At 40.8% G+C, this 19374-nt stretch overlaps 1 protein-coding gene across 1 annotated transcript in view; it reads left to right on the top strand.

Moving 5' to 3' along the window:
* Window positions 1-29: 29 nt before the first annotated feature.
* TOMM70 (translocase of outer mitochondrial membrane 70) overlaps window positions 30-19374 on the top strand; it is a 38901-nt gene continuing 19556 nt past the window's right edge. Inside the window, exons 1-4 of the mRNA XM_033211477.1 lie at window positions 30-801; window positions 15010-15183; window positions 15650-15776; window positions 17463-17572. Of these exons, the coding sequence (XP_033067368.1) occupies window positions 478-801; window positions 15010-15183; window positions 15650-15776; window positions 17463-17572 (735 nt within the window). The 5' untranslated portion in view covers window positions 30-477. The remainder of the gene's footprint in view (window positions 802-15009; window positions 15184-15649; window positions 15777-17462; window positions 17573-19374) is intronic.

Raw genomic sequence — 19374 nt, forward strand, 5'->3', positions numbered from 1 at the left:
CGGCGCTGCTTTTTCCTCTGCTCTGATCTCTTGAGTGCCGCTAGCCAGCTGTATAGGCGCCCCTCCTCGGCTTCAATAGGCAAGAGGGCCATCTGCGCTTCTCTCCTGAAAGTAAAGGGGACAACACCAGCTACGACGGGACTCCAGAAGTCAATCTCTCGAAAAGCAGCGGGGCGAAAAGAAAGAAAAAGGATTTCCGAGGACTTCCACTCACACCCACGCTTTCTCTTAACCCGGAAGTGATTTCCGCCCCTCCTCTCCCTCTACGGTTGAGACTGGAGGAGAAAGACGGCCAGGTCTGGCCCGGCATGCCCTGGGCTTCCGGTGACCTCTGGCCCTTTTCTGTCGTCCGCTCTCTCTGCCTAGCGTGCTCGCTCGCTCATTGCCTGCCTTCCCTCCCTGGGTCTTCCTTCGCACGCTGCTTGGTGATTGTGGCGCTCGCGACAGGCAGGGAGGCGGTGGCGGAGGACACTCGTTATGGCCGCCTCTAAGCCTGTGGAGGCGGCGGTGGTCGCAGCAGCTGCACCAAGCTCCGGGAGTGGGGTGGGCGGCGGCGGGACTGCGGGCCCGGGCACGGGGGGACTGCCGCGATGGCAGCTGGCTCTGGCGGTCGGGGCACCCCTGCTGCTAGGCGCGGGTGCCATATACCTGTGGAGTCGGCAGCAACGGCGCCGGGAGTCCAGAGGCCGGGGCGACGCCAGCGGCCTGAAGCGCAACAGCGAACGGAAGACCCCGGAGGGCAGGGCCAGTCCGGCCCCAGGCAGCGGACACCCTGAAGGTCCCGGTGCTCACTTGGACATGGTGAGAAGTAGCCCCAGGCCATAGAGGTGGAAACGCGGGTACAGCTTTTCCTTGGCGAGCTGTGTCGGTGAAGGGGCTTCCCATCAGACGGAAGCTGCCAAGCGGCAGCGCAACACATGGGTTTAGGGAGACTCATTTCTGGCTGCCGGAGGAGGGCACAGAGTAGCCCGATGACAGGTTACTGGCATTCTTTGACAGTTTCCTTTTGGTTTCAGAAAAATCTTTTGCTTTTCTTCTCAGTGACACAGCATTTATTCCTAGTGTTGTAGATGGGAGTGGGGCATTTGCAAATGTGATGATTGTATTTAATAAGTGAAGGAAGCTAAATTCCATTAATTCCATTAACAATTGGTACATTGTGATACGAACTGTTTCTGTGATTCCCAAAGCCTACAACTTAATCGGTAAGAGCCTTTAATAACGAGCCACTCCCCCTTTTGGAGTGTGTTTTTTCTGGGGGTAAGTGGGCAACTGCAGTGACGGTTAGTTGACAAAAGCAGAAAAAAAAAACAAACAACCGATTAGATGGCTTTGTGCATAGAAAAAGAAAGACTACACAGGCTCTAAAGAGTGAAATGGTGTTCAGTGGCATTTGTTTTACAGCCTCTAAACTGTAAGCAGAACTATCAAGCTCCCAAGGCTCGTTCTCTCTCAGCGGCCCGGAAGCCCCCTTGACTGCAAGCGCTCAGCGACCCCGGAACCTCCCCTGCCATGCCCCAGCCCCGAGGTGTCCTTTTACACTCCGGACCCCTTGGCCTTTCTCAGAAAACGCTCTGCACTGCACTGTTCCCTCTTGTTGCACAAGAGTAGCAGCCACAGCAATGCTCACCAGGCTTGGTTGCACACAGCCCACTGCCCCAGGTCCAGGCCTACACACACATACCAAAACAATGGGAGTGACTTCTTAAACTTTTTGATTGGAAGCATCTTAAATTCAGTTTTTCCATTTCACCTGGAAATGTACATGACCAAGCCTAATATGCATGATATAATTTCTCTGATGTTAGTCCAAGCATTGGAGTATTTCGTGAATAGCTTTGTATGGTTTTGGTGAACTGACTGTTAAATCCTTTTGGTATCTGACAGCTGTGCAGAGAATTAGCCTGGCTGCATTTGACACTACTGGGATTGGGTGTGGTGGATTTTATCTGGGTCTGGAGTTGTTCAGTGATAGTACCAGAGTAAGTCGAGGTCAGAGAAACGTTTGGTCAAATATCTCCCAGTTTTATACATATGTATATACAGTTGGTCAAGTAACTTCCAATTGTATCCAAGTGTATACACTTAAACACATATGCAAGTCATTTCCATCTTATACTATTCATGTTGATTTTTTTTTTTTTTTTTGAGGCGGAGTCTTACTTTGTTGCCCAGGCTGGAGTGCAGTGGCGTGATCTCTGCTCACCACAACCTCCGCCTCATGGGTTCAAGCAATTCTCCTACCTCAGCCTCTGGAATAGCTGGGACTACAGGCGTGCGCCACCATGCCCAGCTAATTTTTGTATGTTTAGTAGAGATGAGGTTTCACTATGTTGGCCAGGCTGGTCTTGAACTCCTGACCTCAGGTGATCTGCCCGCCTCAGCCTCCCAAAGTGCTGGGGTAACAGGTGTGAGCCACCGTGCGTGGGCGAAGATATTTTTACTAGGATGTCAAATTAGCTTTAAAGGAAGTTTTGGTATAGGAATGAACAAACTATTATCTACAGTGTGAGGCATTGTGCTAGGCCATGAGAAAACCGTATGATCTTTCCTATGGGAGGGTGAAGCATTGCCTGTTTTCTAAAAGGTTTATGACTGGATAATAGAAGAACCTATGGACTGTGAGAACTAGGATTTCTGAGCTTTATAGTGGGCTCCCCAGCATTGCTACTTTGGGAAAGTCATTTTATCTCCTTGACCTTAGCGTCATCCCTGTGGAATAAGAAGATTAAAATATTAGATCTCTTCTGTTTCTTCCAGTACTAAAAATTGATGATTCTGGTTCTGATCATTTATAATAGCTCACTGCTGCTATTAAAAGTAGTTATGAAGAGGATTCTTTGAATTAATTATCACTTGTCTTACATCATTTTTGGATGTCTGAAATTCTCCAGTCATTTTCTATTTCGTTTGTTAATTTAGTTTTAATCATGGAAGAATAGTAGGTAAAATGAAAGATCCAAAAAGTTTTCAGTTCTGTAAACATTAAAAATAGAGATAGTTTGTATACATGAAACTCGATTTTTTTTTTTTTTTTTGAGACGGAGTCTCACTCTGTCACCCAGCCTGGAGTGCAGTGGCGCGATCTCAGCTCACCACAACCTCTGCCTCCTGGGTTCAAGCAATTCTCCTGCCTCAGCCTCCAGAGTAGCTGAGATTACAGGCATGTGCCACCATGCCTGGCTACTTTTTATATTTTTAGTAGAGACAAGGTTTCGCCGTGTTGGCCAGGCTGGTCTGAAACCTCTGACCTCAGGTGATCCACCCACCTCGGCCTCACAAAGTGCTAGGAATTATAGGCACAAGCCACCTCACCGGCCGAAACTAAATTTTAACATTTCATTGTGGTTTCAGCCACCCCACCTCATCCCAGGGGTTCTGTACCATTGGTGTTTAATAAAACTTAGCCAACTCCTTTTCAGATTTTAGATTTCCTTAATTCTAACTCTTTTCCACGTTGTCTGGATCAACACTGATGAATTTAAATTTAATGATATTTCAGAGTTTTTTAGTTTTACTTTACAAATAACTTTTTTTTTTTTGGTTGAGACGGAGTCTCGCTCTGTCGCCCAGGCTGGAGTGCAGTGGCCGGATCTCAGCTCACTGCAAGCTCTGCCTCCCGGGTTTACGCCATTCTCTCGCCTCAGCCTCCCGAGTAGCTGGGACTACAGGCGCCCGCCATCTCGCCCGGCTAATTTTTGTATTTTTTTAGTAGAGACGGGGTTTCACCGTGTTAGCCAGGATGGTCTCGATCTCCTGACCTCGTGATCCGCCCGTCTCGGCCTCCCAAAGTGCTGGGATTACAGGCTTGAGCCACCGCGCCCGGCCTTTTTTTTTTTTTTGAGACAGAGTCTCACTCTGTCACCCAGGCTGGAGTGCAATGGCGAGGTCTCGGCTCACTGCAACCTCCGCCTCCCAGGTTCAAGCGATTCTCCTGCCTCAGCCTCCCGAGTAACTGGGATTACAGGCACCCGCCACCTCGCCTGGCTAATTTTTGTATTTTTAGTAGAGATGGGGTTTCACCATGTTCACCAGACTGGTCTTGAACTCCTGACCTTGTGATTCGCCCGCCTTGGCCTCTCAAAGTGCTGGGATTACAGGCGTGAGCTACCGCCCCCGACTACAAATACCTTTTTATTCATCTGACTGCTGTTAAAAATTAGAATTTAAGATTGGACTGTTTATGTTACTTAAACTGCTTTAAAATGATGTATTTTTGGCCCCAAATAAAACAGGGCAAAGCATTTGCATTTACCATTGTTCATCTTGTGGAATTTGTAGGCCTACACCTGGAATCTTTGAATTACTAGATTGTTCTTTGGTAAAACAACAATAAGAAGGTCTTTGTGGTTTTTTTAAACAGAAATTTTTATCTTAACTGTTGGTGACCAGTAAATGTTGAAAAACTACTTTTGTCTTCTTTTAATAGTCTGGTCCTTAGAGTTATTATTAGACTCTCTAAATATAATTGATCAGTAATTGTAATTTCTTATCTGTGGTTGGAGAAATTGCTGTACATTTTGAATAGCACCTCTAAATTGGCATCCTCTATAGGTGTCGCAACCAGAAGCATTTGCTTTCACTGATGGAAAACTGGCAGAATTCCCGATGCCCTAACTGTCCTTTCTCCACCCCAGCAATAACTACAGTTTTTAAGGGAATGAATAAATAGACAGATATTGTCTGTTTAGGGTTTGATATCAGCAAGTAGAATGGAAAATCTGCATTTTTGTCTTTTGACTTATGTTTACCTTAATGTAAAATGATCTGATAGAATTATTGGGCTTCTTTTGGGTTTCAGATTTTCTTTTACAATTAGAGTGTACAATTACCTTTTTTCTGGGATAGCAAAAACTTGTACAGGAAGTGCAAAGGATATTCATAGTTGTTTTAATTAATGGAAATATTGAGGTATCACTAAAGAAAAGCATTTAGTCACAGTTGATAGTGTCTCAGACTGAGGTGCTTAAAGTGTTAGATCATATTCCATTTTGGACCATTATGAAATCTACCATGATGTGCCATTTTGCTTCAGTAATTTTTTTCGACTTAAAAAATTTTTAAAAATTTTAAATTGCAAGACTTTTTAGAAGATGATATTATCCATAGTACTTCTCAATACCTCTTTTTCAAACATTCTGTGACTCTTTAGAAAAATGCACTTATTTAAAAGCGTTATTGACTTCATAGTAACTTTTTGTCCAATTGTTATTTAATCTGATGATAAAAAATGCAGTCATTCTTGTGTTCGTATTTAACATTACACAGAGTTTAACCCACATGAAATGGTTAGGAACCAATAATCTAAGCCAGCCTACTACAGTAGGGAAGGAAAGATGTACCTACACATTTTAGTAAAGGGTCAAGGACTGCATAAACTTGTTATTAGTCATCTTGTTTGAAATGAAATTATTGTCTCCCGCAAATGATCTGTTTTGAGTTATTTTTTTAAAATCAGGGACACCAATGACATTCCTCTCTAAGTTTAGTTTACACTTTTCAATCTGCATCTTAATCCTTGGCAGTATTTCACATTGTGCGCTAAATGTCATAACTTTTCCTGTTGCTTCTGAGATACTACTTTTTCCTGATTTAAAAAACAAACAAACAAACAAATACCAGCCTCACGGATTGTTAGTCTCCTTATCACAACACAGAAGTCGTCTCACTTTTTCGGAAACTTCTCTCTACCTAGGCTCACCGCTATGTGATTTTGTAACACCCTGGACTTTTCCCTTTTATAGCACTTACCACGTGGTACTAGAATTACTCATTCCTGTTTCCTGCTATGCTTTTGAATCTGTGAAGGCTGAGACTGGCTTTATCTTGTTCACCATTGTATTCCCAGGACCTAATACAGGTGCATAGCAGGTGTTGAATGAATGAAGTTTCATTTTTTGACTAATAATTAAGGGTTCCTTTGACATCCCTAAGCTTATATTATATATGTGTGTGTATGTGTGTGTGTATAAATCTCACAAGTGGTTTATTTTTTCAGATTTTCCAGCTCTTCATTTTTGTTCTACCGGTTAATGCTGGATTCCGTGTTAATCTTTTTTTCTTTTTCTTTTTCTTTTTTGAGTTGGAGTTTTGCTTTGTCACCCAGGCTGGAGTGCAGTGGTGCAGTCTCTGCTCACTGCAACATCCGCCTCCTAGGTTTAAGCGATTCTCCTGCCTCAGCCTCCCAAGTAGCTAGCCACCACACCTGGCGAATTTTTTTATTTTTAATAAGAGGTGTTTTTCACCATGTTGGCTAGACTGGTCTTGAACTCTTAACCTCAAGCAGTCCACCCACCTCTGCCTCCCAAAGTGCTGGGGTTACAGGCGTGAGCCACTGTGCCTGGCCCCGTGTGAGTCTTAAACCTCATTTGGGCATACTTTTTGTAAATGAGTTGATTATGTATGACCTGCAACCATAATCCTGCAGAAGCAGTCATTATGCAAGTATATTCTTCCTAGGCAAAGAGTTATTATGATTTAGTAGGTGGGGTTGGTTGTAGATTTTTAAAATTTCAAGACGTGAGATGGGAAAGGACTTTTTTATTGTCTTAGGCTTTATTCCTTACTAGATTTGAATCCTTATTATCTTAGGTATTATTATCCTAGGTTTGATTCATATGAAAGTAACAATTGGTTGGCCAGGTACAGTGGCTCACACCTTTAATCCCAGCGCTTTGGGAAGCTAAGGCAGGTGGGTCACCTGAGGGCAGGAGTTCAAGACTGACCTGGCCAACATGGTGAAACCCCATCTCTACAAAAATACAAAAATTAGCCAGGCATGATGGCGGCTGCCTGTAATCCCAGCTACTGAGGAGGCCGAGGGGAGAGGATCATTTGAACCCAGGAGGTTGAGGTTGCAGTGAGCTGAGATCCTGCCATTGCACTCCAGCCTGGGCGACAGAGCAAAAACTCTGTCTCAGAAAAAGAAAGAAAGTAACAGTTGGTCAATAAGTATTGAAACATTGTTTCTCATACAGTAAGTGTTCCAGAGTTATTTAGGGTACAGTGAGCAGACATTGTGCCCCCCTGGGTGACAGAGCAAAAACACTGTCTCAAAAAAAAAAAAAAAGAAAAGAAAAGAAAGTAACAATTGGTCAATAAGTATTGAAACATTGTTTCTCATACAGCAAGTGTTCCAGAGTTATTTCCTACTTCTATAAAGCTGTGATTCAAGTATAGTATATGCTTTTTGAGTTTGAGAAATTTAAAACCATAAAACCATTTTAAGAGAAACTTCAAACCACCTCAGGTATATTTGACCTGGGTGTAAGTGTGTCATGATGACAAATTAATACCCATTTTATTTTCTCACATGCAGATTAATGTACTTAATTCTAGCTCATTTTCTTTTACAGTGACTATGCATGATCATCAGGTTAATATTTTATAAATGCCGAGAATTTACAATAGTTTTCTTATTGCTAGATGTGTATCATTGACAGCTTTTTGCAACGTAGTCATGTAATCATGTCGCAGGACTTGTTTTTAGAGGCTGGTGCTTTTCTGATCTCTCAATACGTGGGCTAATCCTTTTAGGGTTGTTTTTCCTTCCTGGAGTACTTTCCTGTCTTTTGTTAGTCATTTTTATTTCAGAGCAGATTCTCATGAGTAGCCTTCACTGACTATCCTAAGCAAAACCTGATTTTCTTACTTCATATTCCACTAGATTTAGCTAGATTGTACCTTAATATTGTAGCTTTCATTTCAAAATGAACTTGTTTTCTAGAGTAGATTTGGTGTCATGAAGAGCTGAGGGGCATGTTCCTAGGTTCTGCCTCATTTGACAAGTCTCAGTACACTGAAGAGAGGAAATATATATTATTTTTTATTTCAATATCTTTTGGGGTACAAGTGGTTTTTGGTCACATGAATTGTATGGTAGTAAAGTCTGAGATTTTAGTGCACTCATCACCCAAGTGTACATAGTACCCAATATGTAGTTTTTTATCACTCACATGCTCTGCCACCCTCCTCCTCTGAGTGTCCATAGTCCATTATATCACTCTGTATGCCTTTGTGTACCTGTAGTTTAGCTCCCACTTATAAGTGAGAGCATACGGTATTTTGTTTCCCATTTCTGAGTTATTTCACTTAGAATAATGGCCTTCAGCTCCATCTAAGTTGCTGCAAAACATTATTTCATTTTTGTTTTTTAATGGCTGAGTAGTATTCCATGGTGTATATATACTACGCTTCTATCAGTGGGCACTTAGGTTGATTCCCTATCTGTTTTTTTTTTTTTTTGAGACAGTTTCACTGCTGTTGCCCATGCTGGAGTGCAATGGCACAATCTCAGCTTACTGCAACCTCCGCCACCCAGGTTCAAGCAATTCTCCTGCCTCAGTCTCCTGAGTAGCTGGGATTATAGGCATGTGCCTCCATGCCCAGCTAATTTTGCATTTTTAATAGAGACGGGGTTTCTCCATGTTGGCCAGGCTGGTCTCGAACTTCTGACCTCAGGTGACCCACCTCTGCCTTCCAAAGTACTCGGATTACAGGCGTGAGCCACTGCGCCTGGCCAGTTCCATATCTTTGTAATGGTGAATTGTGCTGCAATAAACATACACATGCAGGTGTCTTTTTGATATAATGACTTCTTTTCCTTTGGGTAGACACCCAGTAGTAGAATTGCTGAATCGAATGGTAGATCTATTCTAATTCTTTAAGAAATCTCCAGGCTGGGCATGGTGACTCATGCCTGTAATCCCAACACTTTGGGAGGCCGAGGTGGGTGGATCACCTGAGATCTGGAGTTTGAGACAAGCCTGGCCAACATAGCGAATCTCTGTCTCTACTAAAAATACAAAAATTAGCTTCGCATGGTGGCGTGCGCCTATAATCCCAGCTACTCGGGAACCTGAGGCAGAAGAATCGCTTGAACCCAGAAGACAGGTTGCAGTGAGCCGAGATCGCACCACTGCACTCCAGCCTGCGTGACAGAGCAAGACTCTGTCTCAAAAAAAAAAAAAAGAAAGAAAGGAAAGAAATTTCCATACTGTTAGAAAACATATGTTTCCCAATGTTTTCTTAGGTGTATTACCTGAAGTATTTACTTTAGATCATGTGTCTCACTTGAATAATTTTGGATTTATGTGTATGTGTATATGCAATCGCTACTCTTTAATAGTTTTCTGCTTGTTGGCTCAAAAATTTACCAACCACCTAATATGTAGTCAGGCATCACTTAACAATAGAGATGCATTCCAACAAGTGCATCATTAGTGGATTTCATCAAGTATACTGATACAAACCTAGATAGTACAGTGTACTACGCACCTGTGCTATATGGCATAACCTATTGATCCTATGCTGCAAACCTGTACTGCATTTTATTGTGCCGAATACTGTGGGCAACTGTAACACAATGGTAAATATTTAGGTACCTAAACGTAGAAAAGGTACAGTAAAAATACAGTATAAAAGATAAAAAATGGTATACCTGTTTAGGGCACTTAACATGGAGCTTGTCGACTGGAAGCTGCTCTGGGTCAGTGGGTGAGTGAATGTAAAGGCCTAGGACATTACTGAATACGACTGTAGTATACTGTTTAAACACTGTACCCTTAGGCTACACTAAATTTATAAAATACTTTTCTTCAATAATTTTTTTTTTTTTTTTTTTGAGACGGAGTCTTGCTCTGTCACCCAGGTTGGAGTGCTGTGGCCGGATCTCAGCTCACTGCAAGCTCTGCCTCCTGGGTTCACGCCATTCTCCTGCCTCAGCCTCCCGGGTAGCTGGGACTACAGGCGCCACCACCTCGCCCGGCTAGTTTTTTTTGTAGTTTTTAGTAGAGACGGGGTTTCACCGTGTTAGCCAGGATGGTCTTGATCTCCTGACCTCGTGATCCGCCCGTCTCGGCCTCCCCAAGTGCTGGGATTACAGGCTTGAGCCACCGCACCCAGCCCTTTTCTTCAGTAATTAACTTTAGCTTACTGTAACTTTTTAACTTTATGAACTGTTAAATTTTTGTAACTTTTTTTTTTTTTGAGATGGAGTTTCACTCTTGTTGCCCGGGCTGGAGTGCAATGGCGTGATCTTGGCTCACCGCCACCTCCATCTCCCGGGTTCAAGCGATTCTCCTGCCTCGGCATCCCTAGTAGCTAGGATTACAGGCATGTGCCACCATGCCCAGCTAGTTTTGTATTTTTAGTAGAGACGAGATTTCTCCATGTTGGTCAGGCTGGTCTTGAACTCCCGACCTCAGGTGATCCGCCTGCCTCAGCCTCCCAAAGTGCTGGGATTACAGGCATGAGCCACCGTGCCCGGTCTTTTTAACTTTTTAAAATAACATTTAGCTTAACGTACAGCTACTTGGAAGGCTAAGGTGGGAGGATTGCTTAAGCTCAGGAATTGGATACCAGCCTGGACAAATAGAGAGACTTTGCCTCTTAAAAAAATAAATAACACTTAGCTTAAAACACAAGCACATTGTACAGCTTCACAAAAATGTTTTATTTCTTTATATCCCTACTCTATAAGCTTTTTTTAAAAAAAAATTTTTTTTAAACTTTTAAACATTTTGTTAAAAACTAAGACAGATATGTTAGTGTAGGCCTACACAAGGTCAGAATCATCAGTATCCCTGCCCTCCTTCTCTACATCTTGTCCCACTGGAAGATCTTCAAGGGCATTAACACGCGTGGACTCATGGAGCTGTCATCTCTTATAAGAAGCCTTCTTCTGGAGTAGCTCTTGCCTTCAAGACCTGCCTTGAGGCTATCTTATAGTTAAAAAAAAAAAAAGTAGGAGTATACTAACATAACAAAAAGGATAGTTATGTATAGTAAACACATAAACCAGTAACATAGTTGTTTATTGTCATTCTCAAGTGTATGTACTACACATTATTGTATTTGTTATACTTTTGTTTTTTTGGAGATGGAGTCTCTCTCTGTTACCCAGGATGGAGTGCAGTGGCGTGATCTTGGCTCACTGCAAGCTCCGCCTCCCATGTTCACACCATTCTCCTGCCTCAGCCTCCTGAGTAGCTGGGACTACAGGCACCTGCCACTATGCCTGGCTAATTTTTTTTGTATTTTTAGTAGAGACGGGGTTCCACCGTGTTAGCCAGGATGGTCTCGATCTCCTGACCTCGTGATCCACCCGCCTTGGCCTCCCAAGTGCTGGAATTACAAGCGTGAGCCACCGCGCCCGGCCTCTCTTTGTTTTTGGGATGCAGTCTCCCACTGTTGCCCAGGCTGGAGTGCAGTGGCACTATCTTGGCTCACTACCATCTCCACCTCCCAGGTTCAAGTGATTCTCCTGATTCAGCCCCCCTAGTAGCTGGGATTACAGGTGCTCACCACCACGCCTGGCTAATTGTTTTGTATTTTTAGTAGAGATGGGGTTTCACCGTATTGGTCAGGCTGATTTCGAACTCCTGACCTCAAATGATCCACCCACCTTGGCCTTCCAGAGTGTTGGGATTACAGGCATGAACCACTGCACCCAGCCCCAATATATGCTATGCTTTTATACATCTAGCATTGTAGTAGGTTTGTTTACATCAGCAGCACCACAGACACATAAGGAGTGCATTACAATGGCTGTGACATCACTAGGCAGTAGGAATTTTTCAGCTCCATTATAATCTTATGGGACCACCATTGTATATTCAGCCTGTCATTGACTAAAACATTGTTATGTTGAATATAACTGTACATTTTCATAATGGGATTTTAGTGTTTCTGTCAGTAATAGTTCTTTTGCGAGAATGACAGTTGTTTGTTTCCTACACTGGTCTCCAGTATGGTCCTTCAGGATAAAGACTACACTGTTGGTTATTGTATAGTAGAATCACATCAACTAAAATTCAATTGTACTTGCTTGGCAAAAAGAAAAAATGTAATTATACTGTTCTGTTTGTCTTTCACTTTAATGACCTGTTGTCTTGGAGCCAGTGGTGCATGAGACAGTGATACTTGAGTCTGTTTCCTTTGTTTCTTTTTTTTTTTAAGATGGAGTCACATTCTGTCCCCCAGGCTGGCGTGCAGTGGTGTGATCTTGGCTCACTGCAACCTCTGCCTCCTGGGTTCAAGTGATTCTCCTGCCTCAGCCTCCTGAGTAGCTGGGACTACAGGTGCCTGCCACCATCCCAGCTGATTTTTCTATTTTTTTAGAGATGGGTTTTCACCATGTTGGCCAGGCTGGTCTTGAACTCCTGACCTGAGGTAATCTACCCGCCTCGGCCTCCCAAAGGCATGAGCCCCCGTGCCCAGCCGATTGAGTATATTTTAAACCTTTATTAGATACCTGAAGATTCATGATTGTTGTGCCTTTTTTGGCAGATTGAACCTTTTATCAGTAAAACTATCTGGACATCATCTGATGCTTTTGAATGGTATTTTGTCTATATTGCCTTTTTTAAAATTTTTGTTGTTTGGTATTCACCTTCCACAACTTTTTACATTTCCTTTTTTAAAAAAAAAAAAAATTGTTTGGCCTTAGTATGTCATTTGGTTTTACATCATGCCTTATAGGCAGCAGGTAGTTAGTTTTGGTTTTAAACAATTCGAAAGTCTTTTAATGCAGGGATCTAAACTACTCACATTTATCGTTACTATTTACATGTTTAGCGATTACTGCCATGTTTACTCTGCTTTTTTGTTTCTTATTTTTCCTTCCTTTCTGCTTTTTGTTGTGTTGGTCATTTCCCTATTTGGGGTTTATTTTTAGTAGTAAGGAAGCTGTACATTTCTATTTCTTTTCTTGTGTTCAATCTCAAATGTTAGTTTAGCTAGGTATAAGACTTTAGTTACAAAATAATCTTGCTTTAGAATTTTGAAATTGTTACTTAATTGGTTTTTAGTACTAAATGTTGGTGACAGTCTGGCACTGGATTGTTTTTCTTTTTAAATACTTTCAAGATTTTTGTTGTGAAATTTCACCATAATGTCTAAAAATGCATGTCATTTTTCTTCAACTCCAAGAATTTCTCTGATTCCTTAGATTTTTTTTTTTTTTCCTATGCCTTTCGTTTTATAACTCCAGGTAGGCAAATGATGGAACTTCTGGATTTATACTTTGTGTCATTTCATTTCTCCAAACTTCCCATCTCCCTATCCTCTCTTTCCATGGCATTCTGTCAGGTTTCCCCCATTCTCTACTTGTTAATTCGCTCCTCAGCTTTCTCCTTTAATATATAGCCAATCTGCTGAATTAATTGTAATAAAGTTTTTTCATTTTCAGAATTTCTAATTGGTGCTCTTTAAAAGGAACCTTTTTTTAATGATGGCAAGATAGCCTCTCATTTTTTTGAAACTAAATTTTTTGTTTGCTTGGCTTATCCTGCTTTCTCAGATACTGCTTTTGTATTTGAGTTGGGGGCCTCTTTTTGTATGGGTTGGTTTTCCCTTATTGTTAGCAATTCTTGATAGTGTGGTCTTTTTAAAAACAGAGGCAAGGTATGGTATGCCCTGTCACTGTCACTTGTCTCTTTAAAGAGGGTCTGGTCTCAATGTCTCAGTGTTGTTCAGGCTAATCTCAAATTCCTGGGCTCAAGCAATTCTGCCTTGGCATCCCGAGTATCTGAAACTATAGGTGTGTGCCATGGTACCCGGCCACTTGTCTCTCTTGTAGAAGATCCTCACTCCTGAATGACACAGCCCTACTCTATTGTGATTTCTCCTTCCTCCAGTGGAGTGGGAGGATTGTTGAGGTTGTCTCAAATGCAAGTTTTCTAGCAATCACCCTGATGATTGCCCCCTAGAGCCTACAGCTACATAAGGGATTCCTAGTTTTGCTTATTGTGGGTGTTTTGTGGGTGTTTCTCTGTCAGTCCTGTAGCAGTCTCTCTTAGTCCTGGCACGTTTTCATAGTCCTGAAACATGGTGTATCCTTGAAATTAAGCTTACGTTTCAAAGCTTTTGGAAGATAATTAAGTCTACTGACAAATGGAAGATTTTAAGTTCATCTGTTAATTTATATGTGCTTGTCTTGGTTCCTTTCATCCCCCCACATCAGTTTTAAAATATACATTCTGGTTGACACTAGCTAACTTAAAGTAGCTATGTAATATTCTGAGCTTAGATACTTAGAGCTTCCTAGAAATCCTTTGCACACTTTAAATCCTTTAAAAACTTTAAAGTTCTACAGCCTTTTTGAAAAAGTCTGAGTGTTTTTGAAATTAAAAACATATAGCACACAAATTAAAAACCTCCAGCCTGGGCAACCTGGCAAAACCCCAGCTCTACTAAAAATAAAAAAATTAACCAGATGTGGTGGTGCGCGCCGGTAGCCACAGCTACTTGGGAAGCTGAGGCAGGAGAATCACTTGAACTTAGGAGGTGGAGGTTGCAGCGAGCCAAGATTGTGCCTCTGCACTCCAGCCTGGGCGACAGAGAGAGAGGAAAAAGAAGTATATATGTATATCTGTGTGTGTGTGTGTGTCTTTTAGCTGGGCATGGTGGTGTGCACCTGTAATCCCATCTGCCCAGAACATGGAGGTAAGGTGATTGCTTGAGCCTAGCAATTTGAGACTAGCCTGGGCAATATAGCCGGGCACCTCTCATGCTTTTTTGGGGGGAGGGGTGGGTGGGCAGAGACATAGTCTCAGTCTGTCACCAAGGCTGGAGTGCAGTGGTGTGATCTCGGCTCATTGTAGCCTCCACCTCCTGGGTTCAAGCAGTTCTCAAGCCTCAGCCACCCGAGTAGCTGGGACTGCAGGCGTGTGCCACCATACCCAACTATTTTTTGTATTTTTCGTAGAGACAGGGTTCTGCCACGTTGTCCAGGCCAGTCTCAAACTCCTAGCCTCAAGTGATCTGCCCGCCTCAGCCTCCCAAAGTGTTGAGATTATAGGCATGAGCCACCATGCCTGGCCACAATGTGCTTTTTGACTCAACAGTCCTACTAGTTAGAATCTAGTCCGTGAAGATATTTGTATGAAGCAACTTACATTATAAACGGTCATTCTGTCTTCCTGTTTTTATCAGTTTATTGTTTAATTACTGTGGTCGGAGTCTGTGAATGTTGATTAGTGTTTGATAAATTGTTTCTTTTCATTTCAGAACTCTCTTGATAGAGCCCAAGCAGCCAAGAATAAAGGCAATAAATATTTTAAAGCAGGAAAATATGAACAAGCTATTCAGTGCTATACTGAGGCTATTAGCTTGTGCCCTACAGAGAAGAATGTCGACCTTTCTACATTTTATCAAAACAGAGCTGCTGCCTTTGAACAGTTGGTATGTACTGTAGGTTGTTTCTTCTGTTCCTTTTGTTTCTCTTTATTTGCTTAAATTTTCAGTTAATGCTACTTAAATAAACCTAATGTATTTTTTGAAGTTGTTTCAAAATTGTGGGATGTTGTTTTTATTTCCATTAATTGCAAAACTTTTTAAAGAACAAATTCTGTAGTTTTGCTGACTGCAGATATACTCCAAAGTTAAGTATATTTCAGATTTTATAAAATTAGATAGTATAGGAAGTTTCTGGTGACTCTATTCTCCTCAACAGTTTGAGGCTATTTCTTTAACTTTTTGATATTGATATGTGCTTTTGTAATGTATTGCAGATGTTAACTCTTTGTTTCTATTAGGAATACTTTTTTATTCTAGGACTTTTAATACTCAGCCTACTAAGTTTGAACTGATTTCTATTGAACAGTACTTTCTTCAGTGTGATTTTTTTTTTGAATACTTTCAATTCCAGCAAAAATGGAAAGAAGTGGCACAAGATTGTACAAAGGCTGTTGAACTTAATCCCAAATATGTGAAAGCTCTCTTTAGACGTGCAAAAGCCCATGAGAAGCTAGACAATAAGAAGGAATGTTTAGAAGGTGAGGGTCATTTTGTGTTTACATATGAAAATTACTTAAGATTTTGTAGTCATTGGTAAATGTATATGAAACTGTGCCTTGTGAGTGTAAGAATCAGTTGTTTTTAGAAGTTGGATTCCTTTGCAATTAAGACTGTGTCTTCTAGTTTAAATTAAGATTGCTGATACTTAAGTATTGTCTCTGTTCTCAACTATGGAATTAAATGAGTATTAAGATTACGAGTTTATATACTACACATTTTAAACTTAGCAGCTCATCAGCATTAGTATAATTCTCTGAATAAAGAAATCAGAAAAGAGGTTTTAGCAAGTGATAGTGTTTCTAAGGTTCTACATATTTCATTTAATAGGTATAAATACAGCTTTGAGAGCTATGTTTATACATATTATAAACATATGTATAATATGTATAAACATAGCTTTGAGATGAATCATTAAAGAAAACGTTGTTTTTTGCCCTCGGCATTTTCAAACATTATTTTATACCCAATTGGAAATTGTTTTATACCTAATTTACACCTAACTGGAAATGATGTAGTTGGTACAAAGCATCAGAGTGAATTTGTCATTCTCAGTAAATGCCATAAATATTCTGTGATCTCTGATTGGTCATTTCTCTGCTTCCCAAGCTGCAATTACAGTATACCTCTGGCCTTTGAAGTACATTCTTCTAGGTGACATGAAGCAAAACCAAAGTATAATTTTCTACAGTCTAAAAGTTCTTTCCATTTCATATTTAAGTCTGCTTTAAAAGCATCAGTAAAAGGAAAAGGCCCCTTTCTGAAAAGAAAAGTATAGATTCCCAAATGAGGGTATTTTAGAGAACATTTTAGCAAAATTTGAGGTTTTTGTGGTGGCACATACTTTGGTAGTATGTGGAAAGAGTATTGTTTTAGAAAAGGGAATCCTGAGTTTTGAACCAGACCTTGAAGTTGCTAACATAATAACTGGTAGAGAGGAGGTTGATTGAAGTGTCACGTAGAAGAAACAGGATGGGGAAAAAAGACATTGACATTGGCACTAGCCATGGTTATCAGGGGAATATAACAGCAGATTGACTTGTTTGGTGGAGCAAGGATGTGGAATTACAAGAAATTTAATTCAGAAAGAGAAGAGACGTCATTGTTTGAGTGCTTTGAATGAAAGACTGAGAGATTAAGGAACCACTTATCTTTTGAATTTCAAACCACTGCGTGCGTCTTGAGCTGTGACATAACCAGATGAAAAGGTATGGAGGCAGATTTATTTGAGAGCTCTGTGGCAAGATGGCTTTGGAGACAAGGAATAACTCTGAGGCCTATAAAAAACACCAGACGTGAGAGAGCCACACTATGTTGATATGCCTTAGAGTTGCTAGCCAGAAGAGAATATTCCTGGATTCCTTGTTTTATTTGCTATATATAGAATGTTAGAGTGGTGAGAAACACCAGAAATCATGCAGCATAGCCCCTTTCATTTCACAGGTAAAGAAAGCAAACCCCAGAGAAGTGGAGTGACTTTCTGAGCTTTCAGTTTGGTCATAGAGAATATAAAGTTAGGTATTAAGAATCAGTCAATTGGAAATGAAACAGTCCCATTTGGTCATGAATTTAGTTTGGCTTTCTGTAGTTACATTGTACCCATTTGATGCTGCTGACCATCTTTGCAGTAATTTTATATTTACTGTTGTGGTTTTCATCATTTCTAGATGTCACTGCTGTGTGTATATTAGAAGGGTTCCAAAATCAACAAAGCATGCTTTTAGCCGATAAAGTTCTTAAACTCCTTGGAAAAGAGAAAGCCAAAGAAAAATATAAGGTAAATTTATCTGATTTGGGGAATAGAGGGAGTACTATGTACATTGTGAGGGGTATTTTCTACGTTTATGCTACTTAAGCTTAGGCATAGTGGTAATGGCAACAACTGCAATTAGAACTGGGTTATATTTCTTCTTCCTATTATCTTGGGCTTTTATGGCTTGTCCTTCTTCAGTAAGAATATATGCTCTATCCAGTACTCTACCTGGAGAGTATTGGAATTCATCTCTGTTAGGGATTGCCACACTGTGGCCCATAGGCCAAATCCAGTCTGCTACCTGTTTTTATAAATGTTCAGTCACATGTTGTTTTCAGCTGCCTTTGAGATACAACAGCAGAGTTGAGTGGTTGTGACAGACTGTATAGACTCCAAAGCCTAAAATATTTACTATGTGGCCCTTTACAGAAAAATATTTTTCTATATTATTAAGTTTTTAAAGATATACTGTGTAAGTTGGCATTAGACTATTATTAACAGGTAGTTTAATTCAACGATCACTTATTAAACAAAGCTACATGTTTGGCATTTTGGAGGGATGGGTTCAAAGACATGGCCTTTGCCCTTATAGAATTAAAATGTAGTGAGAGAGACTGACTGTTACTATGTATAAAAGGCATGCTATAGTTAAGTGCCCAAGGTGAGATGTAAGTAAAGAGAGTACTTACATACTCTCTTTGCATCAGTAAACATCACTGGAGATTCATTGTTAAATCCCAGTAATAGCCAGGTAATTGTTTCTTTTTCCTTTAATAATAGCTTGCTTGCTTTTTTCTTGAATTGGTTTTAGTAATCTGTATTTTTAATTTTACATCTCTGGATGTTAGCTGAGTGAAACACTTAAAACAAGTTTCTTCACTGCAGGACTTTAATAATCTACTAAGGCGTGTCATGAATCTCTTAAGAGGGGTATAGCTGAAGTGATTCCCAGTTTCTCTCTCTCTCTCTCTCTCTTTTTTTTCTTTCTTTGTCGCCCAGGCTGGACTGCAGTTGTTACCTTGACTCACTGCAACCTCTGCCTCCCAGGTTCAAGCAATTCTCATGCCTCAGCCTCCCATGTAGCTGGACTACAGGCATGCACCACTACGCCTGGCTAATTTTTTGTACTTTAGTAGAGACAGGGTTTCACCATGTTACCCAGGCTGGTCTCAAACTCCTGAGCTCAAGCAGTTCACCTTCCTCAGCCTCCCAAAGTGCTAGAATTACAGACGTGAGCCACTGCGCCTGGCCCCAGTCTTTTTAAACTATGAATTTTTTTTTCCCTTGAGCATCTCATAAGACTAGTGTTTCTCGAAATCACTTTGTAAAACACCATGGTAGGGTCCATAAATTGAACCTCGAAGGAGTCTAGTTTCCTTATACATAGTGTGGAGTAATTAGACTGGTTGGATTGCAGGATGGTAAGAAAATAGAAAATAATGTGTATTTACATAGGTTACAGATCAGTTTCCACATTTTCTAATCTGTTTGTCACTTTGTAAATCACATAATACCTTCTATATTATTGTTTTGATTTTTTATAACAACTGTATAAGATAAATAAGGCAAGTATTTCTATTGCCATTTTAGAGATGAGAACACTGATACTAGAAGTTTAATTACATACATAATATCACATAGCTAATAAGTGGCAGAACTAGAATTTGTATCGTGTTCCTTTGATACTTAAATCCCTTTCTTGTAACAGTTTATTTTCACTTTAAATTTATAACTCTGTATAGAAGGCAGGGAGGTGATAGCTTCTTTTCTAAGCTGAAATAGGAAACTAAAAAACATTAGTGATTTATCTAGCTTCAGGTAAGTGC

The sequence above is a fragment of the Trachypithecus francoisi genome, unplaced genomic scaffold, assembly GCF_009764315.1.
Source record: "Trachypithecus francoisi isolate TF-2019V2 unplaced genomic scaffold, Tfra_2.0 Lachesis_group0, whole genome shotgun sequence".
Classification (NCBI taxonomy): Eukaryota; Metazoa; Chordata; class Mammalia; order Primates; family Cercopithecidae; genus Trachypithecus; species Trachypithecus francoisi.